A 17,504-nucleotide genomic window follows, 5' to 3' on the forward strand; every position below is an offset into this window, starting at 1 on the left:
AGCACCAAATTAAATGTTATTAGAAAAAAGGTCATGTTTAAATTTTTTTACCACTGCCACAAAAATGTTTCACACATAGTGAAAGCAAAAGAAGTAAAGATGGAAAGAATGAAAAACAAGAGAAATGCAATCCCTTGGTAGTTTTATGCTGCCTTTATTAAGTAAAAATAGTCCTCTGAGGGTTGCATTGTTACATGCAAACAGCATAATTACTCTAACATGAGCATGTGATGAAAGTTATCCCTGGCTACCCAGAATTCAGAGATAAAAAATCGCGACTTTTATCCCCCCTTTAAAAATCAGCTTATACAAAATGACAAGAAAACAGTTATAACCACAGCACAGGTTCAAGAAAATGTCTCTTTTCTTGGCACGAGATCCAGCATAAAGAAAAAAAAAAAACATTTAAGACGCACTGTAGCTGCACAGCCTCGTCCAACTCCCCGAGGAGCAGGAAGAAACCAGACGAAATTGGAATTCATAGTGACAGGAATTCTTAGTAAGGCACTGCATGCTTACCCTGAACCACATATATTACATACATTTCATGTTTGTCATAACAAAACACAATGTCTTATGAAAAAATATCAAGCATACATAATTTGATTGCACATCACAAGCATGTACACATGTGCAATGCCATTTAGTTGTGCGTACATAAATAGCAAAAGTTCTCAAATGTCTTTTATTCAGAGTATCCCCTCTGAATACTCAGACGATATCTTGAGTTGGTCAGAGACAAACAGCTTATGAAGACTCCATCCATGAAAGTTAAAGCAGAGACTGACTCTGTGACACAGAGGCTCTTCCCTCCTGGTACTCTTCCTCTGTTCCCCCCTGCTCAGCCTCAGAAAAAGGTCCCACAGGCAACGGATAGAAATAGCAAAACATCCATATCGGTTGAGCCATCTCTTGACCTCTCTCCCAATATCCTCAGTGTCTCCATTTGTTTACAAATCTTCTTACTCTCACTCCCACCCTCCCTCCCTCCATTCTGCTCTGCTCCTATTGGCTCTCAGAGTTGTAGTACTGGGCGTCCCCTCGCTCCTTCCCATCAAAACCTGGCAAGGGCTGCCCGTATTTGTCCACACACCAACAGAAGCCTCGCTTTCTGCCTTTGGATGGACGGCACTGGGAGGAGAAGAAGGGACAAGGTGAAGGGGATTGAGAGTGCAAATCTATTTGAATATGCAGCATTAAGGGTAATGAGGCACTTTACACGGCAAAGTAGAACGGCAACGGTTTTAACGGGCATTAATGGTTAGATTGTGCTGAGTCGACGCAGCCTTGGTTATCCAGCACACTGTGGTATTTTGAGCTGCTTTAATGGTCTACCTCCTGTTACACACACACACATATACAGACCTTTAAGGTAAACAGAAACCTGGTAAAATATTTGCTTAGTCCCGTTTGTGAACAACTGAGAACCAAAATCTATTTTCAGAAGCTGGTGGCCAGTACGAATCATCTGTTGCTGATTATACCCCACAGCTCCAAATTATGGGTACTACAAATGACTTACAGAGCCTGTGGAGCTACCCAAGGGCTGTTATTTTACTGCCAATTTTACTAAAGGTCAACCTCCACTCTAGTAAAACATGCAGCCATTCATTTCAAAGGCTAAAGCAACTGTGCTGCTGCTGCTGCTGCACAGAAGAGTCAGAGCTGATCAGAAAAGAAGTCATCCTTATTCAACCCAATATTTGAGGAGGGCCTGAGTTAGAGGCTGACCTGGGCTGGAAAAAGCCTACACTGCATGTAAAGTTAGAGGGAAGAAAATCCTGCTCAATATTACATTATAAAGTATACATTTATGTAGGCAAAAATGTATTTTTGAAGGGTCAAAACTAAAACTACAAAGTTTCAATAGAAAAAGTTTTAAGCTGCATCATTATTCAATCTTCACTCGGTACGTTTTCAAAACAATGAGGCATATTCTGTCCTTAAGAGTTTCAATAAAGGACTATTTCTACAAAATCATGCAAATGTTTGAATAAAACTGCAAAAAGCCTGTTACTACAGCCCTTCAGAGCTCAGTGAGGACACTCAGTCGACTCCATAAAAACAAAGACAATGAGCCTGGCATTGAGACTGGCTATGGGATGATTGCAGGTCAAGGAGAACACTCCATTAAGCAGGAGAGACTGCTGTGTTATAAGAAAAGCTTCTTCGGTGATGCAGTGGCGCGGGTGCCCTAAGTGCCTCCATATGAATGCGTCAGAACCACTCATTTAGTGCAACCCAGATCGTGGGTGAACCATGTGAGCGTGGGGATGGCTGCAGCTCTATTTCTGTGCATGCTTCTCAAAAGTCCAGCAATTATGGGGGGAGCGCATCGGGTGCTGGTGGCCACCTTGACGTCTGTCTCCCTGGGAGGGTTCCCGTTAAACGGCCATCGTCCCAGCCGTCAACCCCGCTGGGGTTTGGCCCCTGCGGTTCCTGTCTCCAGCGCCAGTGGCTAGGGTCTACCTCATTGGTGTGGTGGTGCAATGATGAGGCTCTAATAACTACCAATGAGTACAGGAGGACAGCTACAAATCTGTAATTGGGCTGCAGGAGACCTAAAGTTGAGTCACTAGGCTACAACATTGAATCCTTATTAATGCAGCATGTGAAAAGGGAAATGTGGGTTTCCTTTTTACAGCCTTTCAATGATATAAGAAAGTTTCACCAAGAAGTTTTCATAACAGCCTTTCCCATAAAATAGATGAATGAATATCTATCAAAATAGTGCTTGAATGTTTGTCCGTTACCTGTTTTTTCTTATAGAAACCCTTCTTGTCACAGTTTGGTATCCGGAAACCTCTGGGGTTGAGAATGTCTGTAATCTTCAGGCTGCTAAGGATGCTCTCGATCTCTCTGCGACAGGGGCCCTGCAGAAAAAAAAGCGTATCAACTGTTAGTAAATGTTTCTATAAGTCTACATGCAATGCTGCATCCTCTGCTGCCGAAAGCACAAAGTCGTTTAGAGGTGTTAGTGTTTCTGGACATTTAAAAAGCTGACTCGCTCTGCATCAGGCATTTCTCCACTTAATACCTGAACAATGGCTGTTCCAATATAAAAGAGGTGTCAGATGAGAAAATAATTAATTTAACCAGCTTGCAATAATTTAACTGTTTTCCAAAGCTGCTTAGAGCTCTTTCAAAGAGCTCCAAGAAAGAGCCAAAAGGCTTGTCTTTAAGTCCAAGTATTCCAGTCACTAATCAAAGCAGCCAGTCAAAGCCCATTACTAGTGTGTGCTCACTTCTCTGGCCAAAAAGAAGATCAAAAATAGCAGCAGGGCTTCCTAACAGGCACTCACACAGGCCAATCTATCATTCGTTGGCTCCCAGTGCACCCGGCACGCGGACGCCTTGTGGCCAAACAATCGCCTGACCCAGGTCAGCCGCAGGGCCATCGTACCCTCTCACTGCCATGCCATTCTACTGCTCACGATGCCTGCCAAACGTCAGCGCTGCTACCCAAAACATTTCATCACCCACAGGGGGGGAGAAAAACACCAAAACACAGAGGAAGAGGAGAAAAACATTCCTCCAGTTTGCTCTGAAGAGTACAAAATATTGGTTGCAGCACTTACATACTCGGGCTCCTGTTTGGTCTCCAGAGAAAAGTTTTGTTGGTCTGTGATGAGTGGTCCTGGGAGCTCTTCTATCTTAAAGCTTTGAGTTCTCTTCTGGTGCTCCCGTCGGAGGACCTCTGATTTGGCAGAGGGGAAAAGGGGGTGCAGTGGAGGTCTTAAGGGTCCCATTGGTCTGTGAGTGCTGTATGCAGGTTGAGGGCCTGATCTGGTGAAATTCCTGTCCTCATCTTGAGTCTCAACAGTCTCTGATGAAGTTTAAAAAACATGTTTTTGATTACATAGTGAAAATATTCAATTAATATGATCATTACTTTTGAATGCAGTCAGCTTCTGCAACATAACTGCCTGTTCTGTGTTTATAAGCTACTTTCTTCAGCCTCAAACACATGGCTCTTTAAATTTCAGAGTAAAAGTTGTTAAAATTGCTTGGGTAAGGAATAAAGAGCAAATGCAACAGATAGCCTAAAATATCAAACATCAATGTCTGCTAGTGCATTCAGAGGTTCAGGTTTTTCAGATTTTCTTTAATTTTAATTTTTCTCATCCTCCACTTTCTCCTCACAGAAATAAACATTTCTAATGAAATGAATGAACGAATGATTGTGGCTTTAAGCTTCATCGCATTGCTATTACTGACTAGTTCTTATCAAAGTGCTGCTTAGCTTATCATTAACAATCTAACTTCTTCAAACTGGAGGGGAAAAGTAGAAGAGACCTCTCTTATTACACATGAGCATATGTATGCAGCCGTGGACAAATGAGAAGTAACAATCGTGCAGAAGTCACGCACAGAAAAAGGTGCATTCTGCAAAATTACCTGGAAGTTCATTGACTGGAGGAATTGGTCTTGAGCCAGGTCGTTTGTTAGTAGCGTTTGCACAAATCCCGCGTCCCTCCAGCAGGGCCTGCAGAGGTTTCGTCTCGCCAGGCTGATGCTTACACGTCAGTCCGGAGCCACATCTCCCGGTGTACACGCCGCACGGCTGGCCGAAGCTCAGCGCGCAAGTCATGCAGCAGCCGCAGCCCGGTTCACGGACTCTCTCAGCACAGTCCTTAGGTAGAGGTTTGCACAAAAGACGCGCCCCAGCGTCACATGGCTCGCATTTGATAACCGGTCCGATTGCACCTGACCTCCGGGGGAACGATGCGAGGAAAAAAGTCATGCAAAGCGCGCGAAGGCAGGAGTCCATGATAGCGTGTCAAAGTGTGGAAGCGCACTGTCCTGCTGTGGTGACTTTTCACTGGGGCAGCTTCTCTCTCATTCTCATAAAGCCACCGGACAAAACATCTCAATATATAGACCCCAGTGACTGTAGTCACACCCCCGCATAGCTTGTGGTTTTCAGATGAAATGCCTCGACTCCGTTTTTTCAATAAATCATGAGAACATAACGCAGGGAATTTAATGAGCTAAATAACATGTGCTTTAAAAACTAATATGGGTCAAAAAAGTATTAAAAAAAAAAATCAAATAAAACAACTTTTTCCTAATGTTGGTTCGACACCTGGTAAGATTTTAAAATTGTGAATATATTTTAAAAATATTTTCCCCCTTTTACACTGATTTATTCATGCCATGATCAAAACAAATAAACATGTTAGTGTGGATCAGCTCTGAGCTTGCTGAGCCCGCACAGTGCAGTTTATCATCAACAATGCGCGGATTCAACCATAGGGGGCACCCCTACTGTACTATGTGTGTGCATTCGTAGGATTTTATATTTTCTCAGTTCAGGTGCAGCTCAATTTTCTTTTGATATCCCTTAACAATTTAACGTTCCTGTCAACTGTATAGTCTATTGTGGAGAAATTAACAACTCATGAATCACATGTCTTTGTGCGTGTGTGTAATTCTCAATTGATCTGTTGCTCAAGAAGCTGCTGAACGTGGTCCTGCTTTCTTGCAGATATTTTAGGCGCATAGACTTTGATAAATACACATGATTAAAGATGATTATTACAAGCCTTGAAATAGTATCAACCAAAAAAACATAAAAAACAAAAAACAAAAAACAGCATATCAAATGGATGATTACTTGTGCAGCACTTGAATTCAAAAGGAATTTCTCTATGAGGACAGTGAAATGTGTTATTTTGTTTGGTATCATTTTGCAATATGTTGTAATACTGTGTTTTATCACATTATGTCAAACAATATCATATTGTATTGTACACTGCCTGGCCAAAAAAAAGTTGCCAACAAAAAAAGAAAAAAAGGTCACACCCTCTAATATTTTGTTGGTCTGCCTTTAGCTTTGATTACGGCACACATTTATATCAGTGATGATGGTAGAGTCTAACAGCTGTCAGTCTACAATCAGCGAGGCTATCCTGAAAAAAAAAAGCTTCAATCTGCTAGGGAGCATAAAGATTGGACTCTGGAGCAATGGAAGAAGGTCATGTGGTCTGATGAGTCCAGATTGACCCTTTTCCAGAGTGATGGGTCATCAGGGTAAGAAGAGAGGCAGATGAAGTGATACACCCATCATGCAAAGTGCATACTGTCCAAGCCTGTGGGGGCAGTGCTATGATCTGGGGTTAATGCAGTTGTTCAGGTCTAGGTTCAGCAACAGTCTGTGCTCAAAGAATGAGGTCAGCTGACTACCTGAATACACTGAATGACCAGGTTATTCCATCAATGGATTTTTTCTTCCCTGATGGCACGGCCATATTCCAAGATGACAACACCAGGATTCATCGAGCTCAAATTGGGAATATGAAACATCATTTTCACACATGGATTGGCCCCCACAGAGTCCAGACCTTAACCCCATTGAGAATCTTTGGGATGTGCTGGAGATGGCTTTGTGCAGCAGTCAGACTCTACCATCAATGAAAGATCTTGGTGAAAAATTAATGCAACACTGGACGGAATTAAATCTTGTGACATTGCTGAAGCTTATTGAAACAATAGCACAGCAAATGCGTGCCATAATCAAAGCTAAAGGTGGTCCAACAAAATATTAGAGTGTGTAACCTTTTCTCTTTTTGGTGGTGACTTTTTTTTGGCAAGTCAGTGTATTTTTTCAAGGGTGAGGTTGTATCATATTGTATTTTATCTTGCATCCTATACTATTATTTTGTTTCTACTTATCCTTTCACAATGTATCCATAACTATCGTAATGTAACATGTAATATTATATCCTATCTTATATCATAATTTCTTTTTAAATTTTATTGCATCATACCATATATTTTCTTACGGTTAAATATCATTTGATCTCATTTTGTATTATATTGTATTGTATCATATCATTCGTATCTCATTCTGTCCTATCGAATCCTGTTGTATTGTATCATATGGTGACATTTCATTTAGTTTTTTATCATTTCATATTGCATCATATCTTATATCTTTTTGTATCTAATCTTTTTGTATAGTATCTTTATGTATTGTATTGTATCATACCATAGTGTACCCTTTCTTAACGTACCGTATTTTACCTACATACCGTACTGCACCGTACCGTACCGTACCGTACCGTACCGTACCGTACCATTCTGTATCGTTCCGTTCCGTACCATACTGCATTCTAAAGGGTTATACTGTATTGTACCATTAAATGTAGCATTTTATTTCGTTTAAGTCTTTTTTTTGGACAGCCCAGTGCTGAAAACCAAGTTTAGCCTTGCCATTAATCTATCCGTGACCTTTACTTCCACATCACTTGCAAACAAAACTCAGTTGTTCAAATATTACCGATAAATGAGGGAATTAAAGGTTGAGAATTTGGGGACATCACCAACACAATATGTTTGGTTGAAAAAAAAATTGGTGATTAGGGTTCATCAAGGATGAAATATTAATATGGCAAATAAAAAGCATCAACTGTGCCCAGAACTGGTATCCAAATGGGACAAAGATAATCCAAGTGAGGAGAACATAGCTATAGGGACTTGCTCAAATAGAATTGACTGTTTTGGACTTGTGTAAAAAAAGAAAAGAAAAAAGATGGTCATGTACCTGTTTCCCTCATGCACAGTAATGCAATGGCCTCTGAACTTGTTATTAGGACGTGTGACATAGTTTGGCCTGTTCTTCAGTGCTACAAAGCAGACCTTAGAATAAGGACACATACCACACATGTAAGTGAGAAAATTCCTGTGTAATTATATCTGAAGTGTTTTTAGTTTCACTATTAATTGGTTACAGACGAGCCAAAGTAAACACCAGCAAATTATGCCCAAACCATCTGAAAAGAATAACAGCAGGGGAAGCAAGGTGTATAGTTCCTCTGTACTTTTGAAATTTCTTGGAAGCCAATGTCAAATCAGCGGCTAACAAGCCCTGGCATCCTGCCGCCTGTTAACAGACAGGTCTACAGCAGAGCAGTGCTCAGAGGAATGGCAAACATTTGTTTCATAAACTGAAAAAAGCCTGCTGATTCTCCTCCCTCTCCTCTGCTCAGAATTCCAAGGAAGGGGGTCTCAGCCACCTGTGCATATTCAGCATAGCAGAGGAGTGCGGAGGGCATAGGGAGTAATGTACAGAAGGAATGTGGTCCCACAGAGCAGCCACTCAATAAAGGGGGGTGTGAGGAATTTGTTTTAGTACACACAGGATATTACTGTACATGTGTTTAACATAAACTGCTGTCAAAGGCTGTGCTGGCCAACCGCAACTGCTTGTCAAATCCTAATCCAGAGCAATTTTCCACTGTTTTAAGATGATTTGGACAAATGGGATACACTCGCTTGAAGCTCAGGGAGTGGTCTGCACTTGCTCCAGCAGCTTTTTGTTGCTTATTGAACTTAAACTGTCAGCTAAGTATATATTGAATGCCTGCTTCTGGACAGAGGAGTCATTAAGCATCTGGGGGGCTCTACAGCTGAAGTGGGGACCTCTTAAAAAGGTATTTGTTTTTTGTGGCTACTTAAGTTGGGCATATGTCCTCTCATGAGTTACACAGTAACATTATTGTGAGGTATCATTTTTGTTAAAGGCCAAGTGCGGAATAAGCCGTTCAAACACTTACTGATGATCTCCAAACTAAGATAAAGTGTAGACTGATCTGCTTCAGAAATCAAACTATGAGTTTAGTAGGGGTGGGAGAAATGTCTCTGGAGAGGACAGTGTTACTGCAAAGATGTTAGAGAAGTGTATAGTTTTACATACTGGTCTGAAGAACATGTCTAGATAAGCTGTCTGGTTGTTTCTATGCATGTGTGTAAACCCAACTTTCAAACATTAACCTCACCTGGAATAGGCTGCCAGTGGGGGTCCAGCTTTCTGTGTGTGGAGGGACAGCATGTGTCAACATAATGGTATGTAAGTGTGCTGGAGCTCGGGGGGCTGTTCAGGAATGAGACTGCCACAGATCACATGACAAGTCTGGTACGGTCACTGTTATTCTTTTATCCCCCACAGTCTCATGACTGTCTGTCATATAATTGCCCCCTGTCTGAAGGCTTTTCAGGCAGACTCTCATCACAGATGAATTGGAAGCAAATGTCTCTATTATGATTAATACGATCTTCTTTCCCCTTTGATTTTGCACAGGCTGGCACCCATACAGGGGTTCAACAATTATCCGATTTTAAGATGTGGTTTGTATGGTGAGCAAAATAAAGAGCCAAGAGGGCAAAGGCCACCTTTCATCTAATTCCAGGGTTGGTTAATTATTTTTTTGGAGCGGTCTGTTCATGGAGCTGTCGTGGTCCCCATTTCTGGAGGCTTGGCCCCCGAGGCAGTACAAGGCTGTAATTAGGCCTGAGCGAAGTGGAGGACGGAAAGAGAGGAACTCTCAGCACTCAGTCTGACAGATTGCAAAGTGCTCGGAAGTGGGCTGAGAGTGGCGCCGCTCACTTTGGGCCCTGAATCCCCCCTACTTCCAGACAGTATCACTTCCTATGTCTGTGTTTCTCTGTCTCATACAGCAACTTTAGGACTTTGTACTTTTACACATGTATTTACTTTTCCACACATGTGCAAAACATATCGGTCCCATTTTTCTCCTTCTCAGTCTCTTTCAGTCACTCAGCCACTGAGCCAATTGTATATAAACTATGAAAGGTAATTTTTGACATTGTGTGCATGGATTAAAAACTGTTTCATATCAAGCAAAAAAAATCTCCATACATGATTTATTCTTCCTTTTGGAGTGTTTGTGACCTTCAATCAAATGATTTAAAATACAAATGAAATGGACAACTACATGTAATTTATTCCCCCACAGCCATGTATCATTTTTCTCACTGACACCAACACACCATTACTCATCGTAAACAAAGACAAAATTATAGTTGGTGGAGGAGGGAATATCCCTAGCAGATGCAGGACCTACAATGCTCCATTTATTTTATAAGTGATGGTGGCTTGCGGTGGCAAGATGTGGTTTGATGCTAAAAAGAAGAGAAAAGACAGAGACTTATGATAGTCAGGTTTAAAAGTAATTGCTGTCTCTGTCAGGTTTATAAAAAGGAAACATTTGGGGTAAATGGTGAAAGAAACTATATAAAAGTTAGGGTGAATGGCGTAGGATTTTATGTTGCTGTTGTTCCCTATTTTCAAGAAGTAGAAAAAACCTTTACAAGATTAGTGTAGAACACACCTTTCAGCGACCTGTGGTTTAGAGGTTACTAATATTAGTGTGAACTGAGATCAGATCTAAAAGTGCATGTCCAAAGCCATGTACTCAAAATTCACAATAACTTACCTCAGGAAAAGGAACACAACCATGTTGTCCTGAATGGAGACGCTCTTAAGCCACAGACTCCTCAGCTGGTCAAACAGAAATTAGAAAGCAGACACAAACACGCTTGGCATTTTCACTGTCAATTTCTATCACACAACAATTTCAAAGAAATATAAATGACTTTGTAGCAATTCTGAAATCTATTTTTTTCTACATTTCTATCCCACCAAGACCTACAACCAAAAAAAAAACCTATCAATGTCTTAAAAAAAAGGGAAAAAAACAACTTCAATTTCTTCATTGCTTTTCAGCTTGTCACATATTCAGCTTTGCATCCACATATCAGTGGTTGTGCATTGTACCATGTGAGTGCTTGTATGTGAATTGAACCAGAAGCAGAAATTAGAATTTAAAAATCAAGAAGTAAAAACAGTAAACAACAGTTTTATTGCCTTATGGCAGTAGCTATTAACAAAAACAGCTCTGGGTAATGTCAGAAGGCTGCACCGCGGCTGACCAGCATTATGGACCTAGAATAACAAAAATATTAAAAACAGATTAAACTGACAAGTCATTTTTCTAACTACCAAGGGTTTAAATGTTTTATCACATAAACTAATCTTTTTTGAAATTTTAATTAATGATATAATACCAGTTTGCACTCATGTCAACTTTAAGATCATTAAAAGTGCTTCATTACATCTTACCAGTACACCCATCCAATCACACTTTGGATGGATTACATCCAAAAACTGTTTGATAAGATATAAAGCACCATGGATGCTATTGATCAAGAAAAACCTGAGGTCGGCTGCAGGCACACATCAACTTGTCACAGGTCAACAGTCTTTGATCTTACCCAATTTAAAAAGACTCACATGACACCAAGGTTATAATAGTTTTGGATTTGTCATTATAGTTTAGTTTAAGTTAGTTTTGACATTTAATTTTCCATTACAGTTTAGTTTTAATTAGTTTTAGAGCAGGCATTCTAGTTTTTATTTAGTTTTGATTTTTGCAACAAGGCTTAGTTTTAGTTTAGATTTAATTTAGTTTTGGTCTTTTCATACCTTATTAACCAGGTGCAGGATTCAAAAAGGTCAGAGTAAATATTTTGTCATACTGTTTATTTTCAAGTCCAACATAGTGCTCACTGCTCAGTCAATGCTGATACTGAAATGTTGTCTGCTGCCTTGAACACATGAAAATAATATAAACTTAGTATAAAAACTATAAGCATAAATTATTATTTATTTATTTATTATCAATAATAATGTTGACATAAATTACATAAAAATAATATTAACATAAATTATAAAAATAACAATATAATATGAGCTTCAATAAATAAAAACTTGGACTCTGTAACAATTGAACTATCACAGATGCTCTGATTCATTGCTCCACTAGGTTTCGTCGCAGCACAGCGCACAGCCAGTCAGTGCAGTAAACAAGCACGTCCCAGTACGTCACTATTATGGTGCTGTGCGGCACTGACAACTGCCTAAAACTGTCGTAAATTGGTTGGGAAAATGTGTCGGATTAATTTAAATCCTAAAGGCTATTAGTATTGTCAAAAACTATAACTAAGGGAGTTTTGTCTATAATTTTAGTTAATTTCAGTTAGTTTTGTGAACACAAAATACAGTTTTAGTTTACTTATCGTTTTTGTTTTCTTTTCTAGTTTTTATTAGTTTGGGTTAACTGCAATGTATTTTAAATTTTAGTTTTCATTTTTAGTTTTGTTTTAGTTAACTATAACAACCTTGCATGACACAGGCAGGTACTGTTTTCAGTAGCCCTCAGCTTTAACATTAAACAGGTATTTTAAAAAGATCCTGACAAATAACAATATCCTGTCCAGACTAATGGTCCTTTAATGGTGATGGGTTCATAAGGACCTCACACAACCTATTCTTAGACCTGATATGAAAGCCAAAAATATTTTCCCAATTCATTTGCGGTTTCCCTGTCTGAACTAGAAAAACAGAGGCCCCAAATTGTGCAACAATCCCAGAATGCACTTTCTATTTTTAACTCCCCAACCTTTTATTCTGCCCCAGAGGAAAGAGATTTGGCCTTGTCCCTCTAATCAAGTGGCCGTAAAAAAGCCCTGCAGAGCTGGGTGATGAAGGAATGAGAATGAGAGCTGCCAGCCAAATAAGCAGGGCCTCTGACCTCTGCGTTATCTGCCAAGTGAGACTCAACTGGCCTCAGTCTGCTAGGAGAGACTGTGTGTAAATCTGTGAACTTTATTGGTTAGCTAGTATTTCAAGAGACAGGCACTATGTGTGTGACAGGCATAACCAGTGTCTGTTTTGGGTCCTTTCTGTGGCCAAGAATATATTCACAATATCTGTGATAATACCATGGTTTGCGTGCATGTGTAGGTAATGAGTTGGCAAATAAGTCTCCAGGTAAGCTTTCTTGCATTTTCTGTCATCATAAATCTTTTCTTAAATAGCAAACAGAAAGACATAAATCGAGTTTGACGGGCGATTATTTCGGGATCGAGCTGGGCCTGCAGAGCTCGCTTAAACTCACACACTGTTATTATTGTGTGAAATACAGTCTCACCTGACAAGCTCCTCTGTAGTCTACTAATGTTGTGTGGTTTTCTGGACTTTCCCGGCTTCTTTTATTTTGCGGCCACTCTGCACTAAATAACAGAGGAAGACGGGCTCAGGGCTCTCTGCAGTCACCACACCTGGGTCTTCCCTTCCTTCCTGCCCTCCCCGGGAATTCTTCACTTTCACCACCTGCAGAGGGACAGTAGTGAGAAAGGAGGAGGGAGGGTCGACCCTATTACATGTTTCCTCCCTCTCTGCAATTTTATTCCTTCTCAGCACCATTAGAACAACCTGTCCAGGCTTGTGTGCAGGTAAAGTCCTCTTTTACAGCACTTCAGGAGGCAGAGCACAGATGCACTGTACCAAGCTGTGTCTCAGGGTTATTAAAAGATCAAGTGGAGATCCATTAAAGTGTGTAAACCTAACTGTTTCTTACTTTAGAAAGAGATGATAACATGAAATCAGTTAAGTCTCACTGTAGATTGAAGCCTAATCACAAAAAGAAAAAATAAAGTCAGCTACAAGTTTAAAAGTGTTGTGCTGCTAGTGTCCTCTGCTGGCCGCTGATTGAACTGAAGGTTTTAATACTTTTAAGGTATCTTCAAATCTCCCTTTAGGTGCAACCTGCAGCAGATACGTCAGGTAACCTTCACAATTTGGGTTAAGGGGACACACACATGCTCAGGACAACGTGCATGCAAACACCAAAGTGTGTGTTTCTTCTAAGGCACACCTGCCTGGAATCAAAGCAGGAACCTTCTGGCCGTGAGGCATGGACACTTACCACTCACTGAGTTAAACACAAACTTTGTTTTACTGAAAGCTACAAAATGAAGTTACAAACTGAAGCTACTGGATTGAGGAAAACCAATGCTACTGGGCCCCAACATGCATGCAAATACAACACCATGAAAACACCTGCCTGGAACCAAAGTGGGAACCCTTTTACCGTACCAGCACTAACTGCACTACCACCAAGTCAGTGCTGCTTCACCAATCCAGCAGGATAAGTCAAGAAACATCTTCCATCCATAGACTGTACTAAAAAATGACATATCTCTATGATGTAACCTGTCTGTTACTGAACAGAGTAGTGAAAGCAGCCATCGGCAGGGGCCATGTAGAAATTGCTGACTCAAGAGGTGGGCTTTGAGCCTCTACACTTAACAGCTACAGGGTACCAGACCTGTCAGTCATGTGCTCTGTGACTCTGGGCAGACTTGTGATCTTCTTTAAAGCTGAAACGACGAATCGATAAAATTGATTTGTAAAAGCGTCGACGTTTTTCCATAATCAATGTACTGTGCCGCGTCATTGCTGTATTCTTTTTCCTCCAGTTTAATTTGTCTTCTTCATTTTTGTCGGATTGATTAGCGGTTGGCAACTAGCTGCAGGTGCATTACTGCCACCTGCTTGACTGGGGTGTAGGTTACCTGGGCTGTGGGGCTATCAGCGTGGTGGAGGAGAAGCCGAGCCGGCAGGTGAGGTAAACGAGTAAACACACGAATAATGGCAGAACAGGAGAAAAAAATCCCAGAGTTTGGAAGTGTTTAATGCCGAGGAAAAGCAAACAGAGTGTTAACTGACAGAAATGTCCTCGGTACGGTAGGACGACTGCAATAATCCAGCACTAAAAGCGCAAACATGTTGAGCTCATCGATGACGAGCTGGGGAGCTCAATAGCGGGGTGAGGAGCTACGAAATCCCACATACACTCCTTTCATGTGTTGTGAAATGCATGGTATGTCTTTTAGGATTGGTTAAGTATTTTTTATAAAATAATTAATTATTTAATAATATTAATAATTAATAAAATTAAATAGTCACCCGTTAAAAATCACGAAAAGTTCACTAAACCAACGTTAGCATTAGCGTTTGTTGCTATGGATAGTGGAAGGGCAGAGGGGTGTACTGTTTGACCTGCAGGTGAAAAGATTGAGGACACATTTTTATTTATTTGTATTTTTGGCCCATTAAGTTCTTAATCTGATGATGTAAAAATGTATTTTTTTTTGTTATTTTGCCCATACTATTGATTCTTTAAGTGACAATACATTCATATCACTTTTTATACTTTAGAAATTTAGCATCTGGTCAGTTTAGTTATGTTAAAATTAGGGATGGGTACCTTTCACATTTTCAAACGATACGGTACCGAAGCCCGGTACCTGGCAATCGGTATCGGTACTCAATGGTACCAAGTTTCGGTTCTTTTTTGTGTTTATGTGGTAAAAAATATCAATTTGTTTAATAATGATATATAAATAAAATTCAATTTAACAAATTATAGTTCATTATATAACCTTGCAATGCTGTGTTCATGTCCAGTATGGAAAATCACCTACTCTTCCACTCTCTCACAGGATGCATTTAGGTACCTAAACATGGTACCTTTTGGTTTTACATTAATCGATACCCGGTAGTTTTGACAGAATTTGGTCGGTACCTATAAAAGTACCTAATTCAGTACCCATCCCTAGTTAAAATATGTTGTTTCTTTAAATTGTACAGCGAGTCAAACCCCAGAAAGAGGTCTGTAGATGAAAGTATGCAGAATCTCAAAGCTGAAGCTGTTTTAGGCAGAACTACAGGAATCTTCCATTCATTTCATTGGAACAAAAATGGGGAAAATGCTTAATATTTTTAAAAGTCTAAGTGTTAGAAATATGAAAAGTACTAGCACACTTCTCCTGAACATGCTGAATTGTTTTAAATTTGAATTGGGGAAACTCTGAAGGCTGTGAAAACTGCCAGAAAAAGCATGGAAGAATAAGTGGAAGAATAATAATAAAGTAGAAGAACAATATGTTGAAATGCTGAATCAGCATTTCAACATAATACATGTTTCACTTTGTTTATTTACAAAACAAATCACACAATGCTATATCAATACACAAATCAACTGTTCCCATGTAACACTTATAAACAGAGGCACAGTATTGGATGAGATACATATGAGGTACAGAATATAGGTCATACAAAGTGAAAGGAAACCTCACTGGATAAAAAGGACACCCAACACTAAAGTAGAAAGGCCTGTGACAGCTATATCGCTGGGAAATGACCCCTTTACTTTTTTAATACAACAGTGTTTGTTCTTTTCAAGCAGCCTGTTACTTTTTCAAGAAAATTGAATAAATTGAATGCTTGAAAGGCAATTTGGTACTGAAACACTGCACACTTGTTCTTAGTAATAGTCCCTTCAAAAGAAAGGGAAATGAAATAAACCTTCAGCAGCCTTAACGAATTTGTACCCACTTTACCCAAAGTAGGGTTGTGTTTTTGACTAACTTGTGTCAAATCAATATATATATTAGGGTTTCATTATATTTTTTATGCTTCCTCTCATACTAACACATATATTCAAGCATACCTGCACACTTTCATTTTAATGTCGCTTACAGCTTAAAAAGTGGTCAGATTAATCACAGACATCTTGTAAATAAAAGTTATTTAAAAGTTTCTGAGGCTGCACACATGCTGCAAATGTACAGAAAGTTGTGGTTTAAAAAATAGAACATTTACATTGCATAGATAAAATAAAACAATCCTGTATGTGATGGAGCCTGTCCCAAAGGCAAAACTGTGCATATCCTCCACACTACTTTCCAACACTTTGCTGACTCAAAAGAAATAAGACTACATAAGACTGCATTCCTGATGATACAGCATGGAGCAGCTTCTACATCAACCACAATTTACAGACTGTATTTAGCTTGAGCAAACTTGGCTTTGGTTAAATATTTGAAAAATACGGCTTTGAACAAGGTAGGATTTTTTCTTAACTTTCCATAAATATGCATGTATGACAAAAGCAGCTTTTGTTTTATGTGTTATGTTCTTACAATAAATCGCAAAGTATATATCTTTTCGTATAAGACATTACAAATGTAAAACAGTAACATATTAAGATATATTCTGACTACACTGCTCATTTTACAAAAAAACAACAGTAACCAAGTAGACCAAGTAGAAGGGAACTTGAGTGTCTCTGTTATAAATGTCTTAATCCAGGTCAGAGTCTAATATTTACATAGCATCCAGTCATGACCACAGCCCCATCTTCAGTCCTTGACATTATTGTCCTTTGTTCAGTCTTTCAGGCTCCTCTCTTGGAAAAAGTTCATCCAGCTGAGCAGGCAATCCTACTTACTCTTGTGTGAGCCAATCATCACCTTGGAAACAAAGTTGACGATTGCACTTGCTGGTTGCTCGGGGTCGTGCTCTGCAAACAGGTGACATACATTGTCCATGGAAGTGCCAGTTTTTCTCGCCACAAAGCCAAAGATCCTGCAGGGATGCAACAAAGTATTTAGTGGTGGAGCTGTAATCTGCCTCCAAGTGACCACTTTAGAAATAACTGCTTTAATGCTATTCTGGGTATAATAACTTAAAACAAAAAACAACAACAAAAAAAACAAACAATTTGCTTACTTTGCAGAAGGGTAGCCATCTTTTTTCCACCTGTGAACAGAAAAGAATATACAGAGGTTTTGGCTCGGTACTTTGTCATATGTATACAGGAAACTTCATTTCCATTTTCATACATGAAATGTTTGATGATTTTCCATCATGCTATTATACATCTTTGTTGCATGTTTGGGTTTATTCATGGATCTCCACAGTCGTAGTAGAACTGTTTACTTAATTCCTTTTATGTCCTTCAATGAGACAAAATTCTTATGTGCATGAACCAACCTGGCAATTAACACTAGTT

At 39.6% G+C, this 17,504-nt stretch overlaps 2 protein-coding genes and 1 long non-coding RNA gene across 4 annotated transcripts in view; all 3 read right to left on the bottom strand.

Annotated features, from left to right (window-relative positions):
* Window positions 1–998: 998 nt before the first annotated feature.
* LOC141804504 (insulin-like growth factor-binding protein 3) lies at window positions 999–4,994 on the bottom strand. The gene is made up of 4 exons (XM_074688964.1): window positions 4,399–4,994; window positions 3,579–3,826; window positions 2,754–2,873; window positions 999–1,131 (listed from the first exon to the last, which is right to left on the bottom strand). The coding sequence occupies exons 1-4, from the start codon at window positions 4,769–4,771 to the stop codon at window positions 1,006–1,008; spliced, it is 867 nt and encodes a 288-aa protein (XP_074545065.1). The 5' UTR covers window positions 4,772–4,994; the 3' UTR covers window positions 999–1,005.
* A 4,669-nt stretch (window positions 4,995–9,663) lies between these two features.
* LOC141804827 (uncharacterized) lies at window positions 9,664–14,140 on the bottom strand. Its single transcript, XR_012599659.1, has 4 exons — window positions 13,974–14,140; window positions 12,795–12,976; window positions 10,239–10,303; window positions 9,664–9,924 (listed from the first exon to the last, which is right to left on the bottom strand). It is a non-coding gene; the product is annotated as an uncharacterized LOC141804827 (long non-coding RNA).
* A 1,557-nt stretch (window positions 14,141–15,697) lies between these two features.
* tns3 (tensin 3) overlaps window positions 15,698–17,504 on the bottom strand; it is a 36,693-nt gene continuing 34,886 nt past the window's right edge. For both annotated transcript variants that reach the window (XM_074688467.1, XM_074688466.1), the window contains exons 26-27: window positions 17,222–17,251; window positions 15,698–17,077 (exon numbers count right to left, since the gene is read on the bottom strand). In XM_074688467.1, the coding sequence (XP_074544568.1) occupies window positions 16,933–17,077; window positions 17,222–17,251 (175 nt within the window). In that variant the 3' untranslated portion in view covers window positions 15,698–16,932. The remainder of the gene's footprint in view (window positions 17,078–17,221; window positions 17,252–17,504) is intronic.

Source organism: Halichoeres trimaculatus, unplaced genomic scaffold, assembly GCF_033239565.1.
Source record: "Halichoeres trimaculatus isolate MK-OKI-2021-1 unplaced genomic scaffold, fHalTri1.1 fHalTri1_scaffold_15, whole genome shotgun sequence".
In the NCBI taxonomy this organism is placed as follows: Eukaryota; Metazoa; Chordata; class Actinopteri; order Labriformes; family Labridae; genus Halichoeres; species Halichoeres trimaculatus.

Coding starts and splice junctions, on each gene's coding strand:
- LOC141804504 (XM_074688964.1), bottom strand. CDS start 4,771: ATGGACTCCTGCCTTCGCGCGCTTTGCATGACTTTTTTCCTCGCATCG. Junction 3,827..4,398: donor TCCAGTCAATGAACTTCCAG/GTAATTTTGCAG, acceptor AAACTTCATCAG/AGACTGTTGAGACTCAAGAT. Junction 1,132..2,753: donor GTTTCTATAAGAAAAAACAG/GTAACGGACAAA, acceptor TTCTCCTCCCAG/TGCCGTCCATCCAAAGGCAG.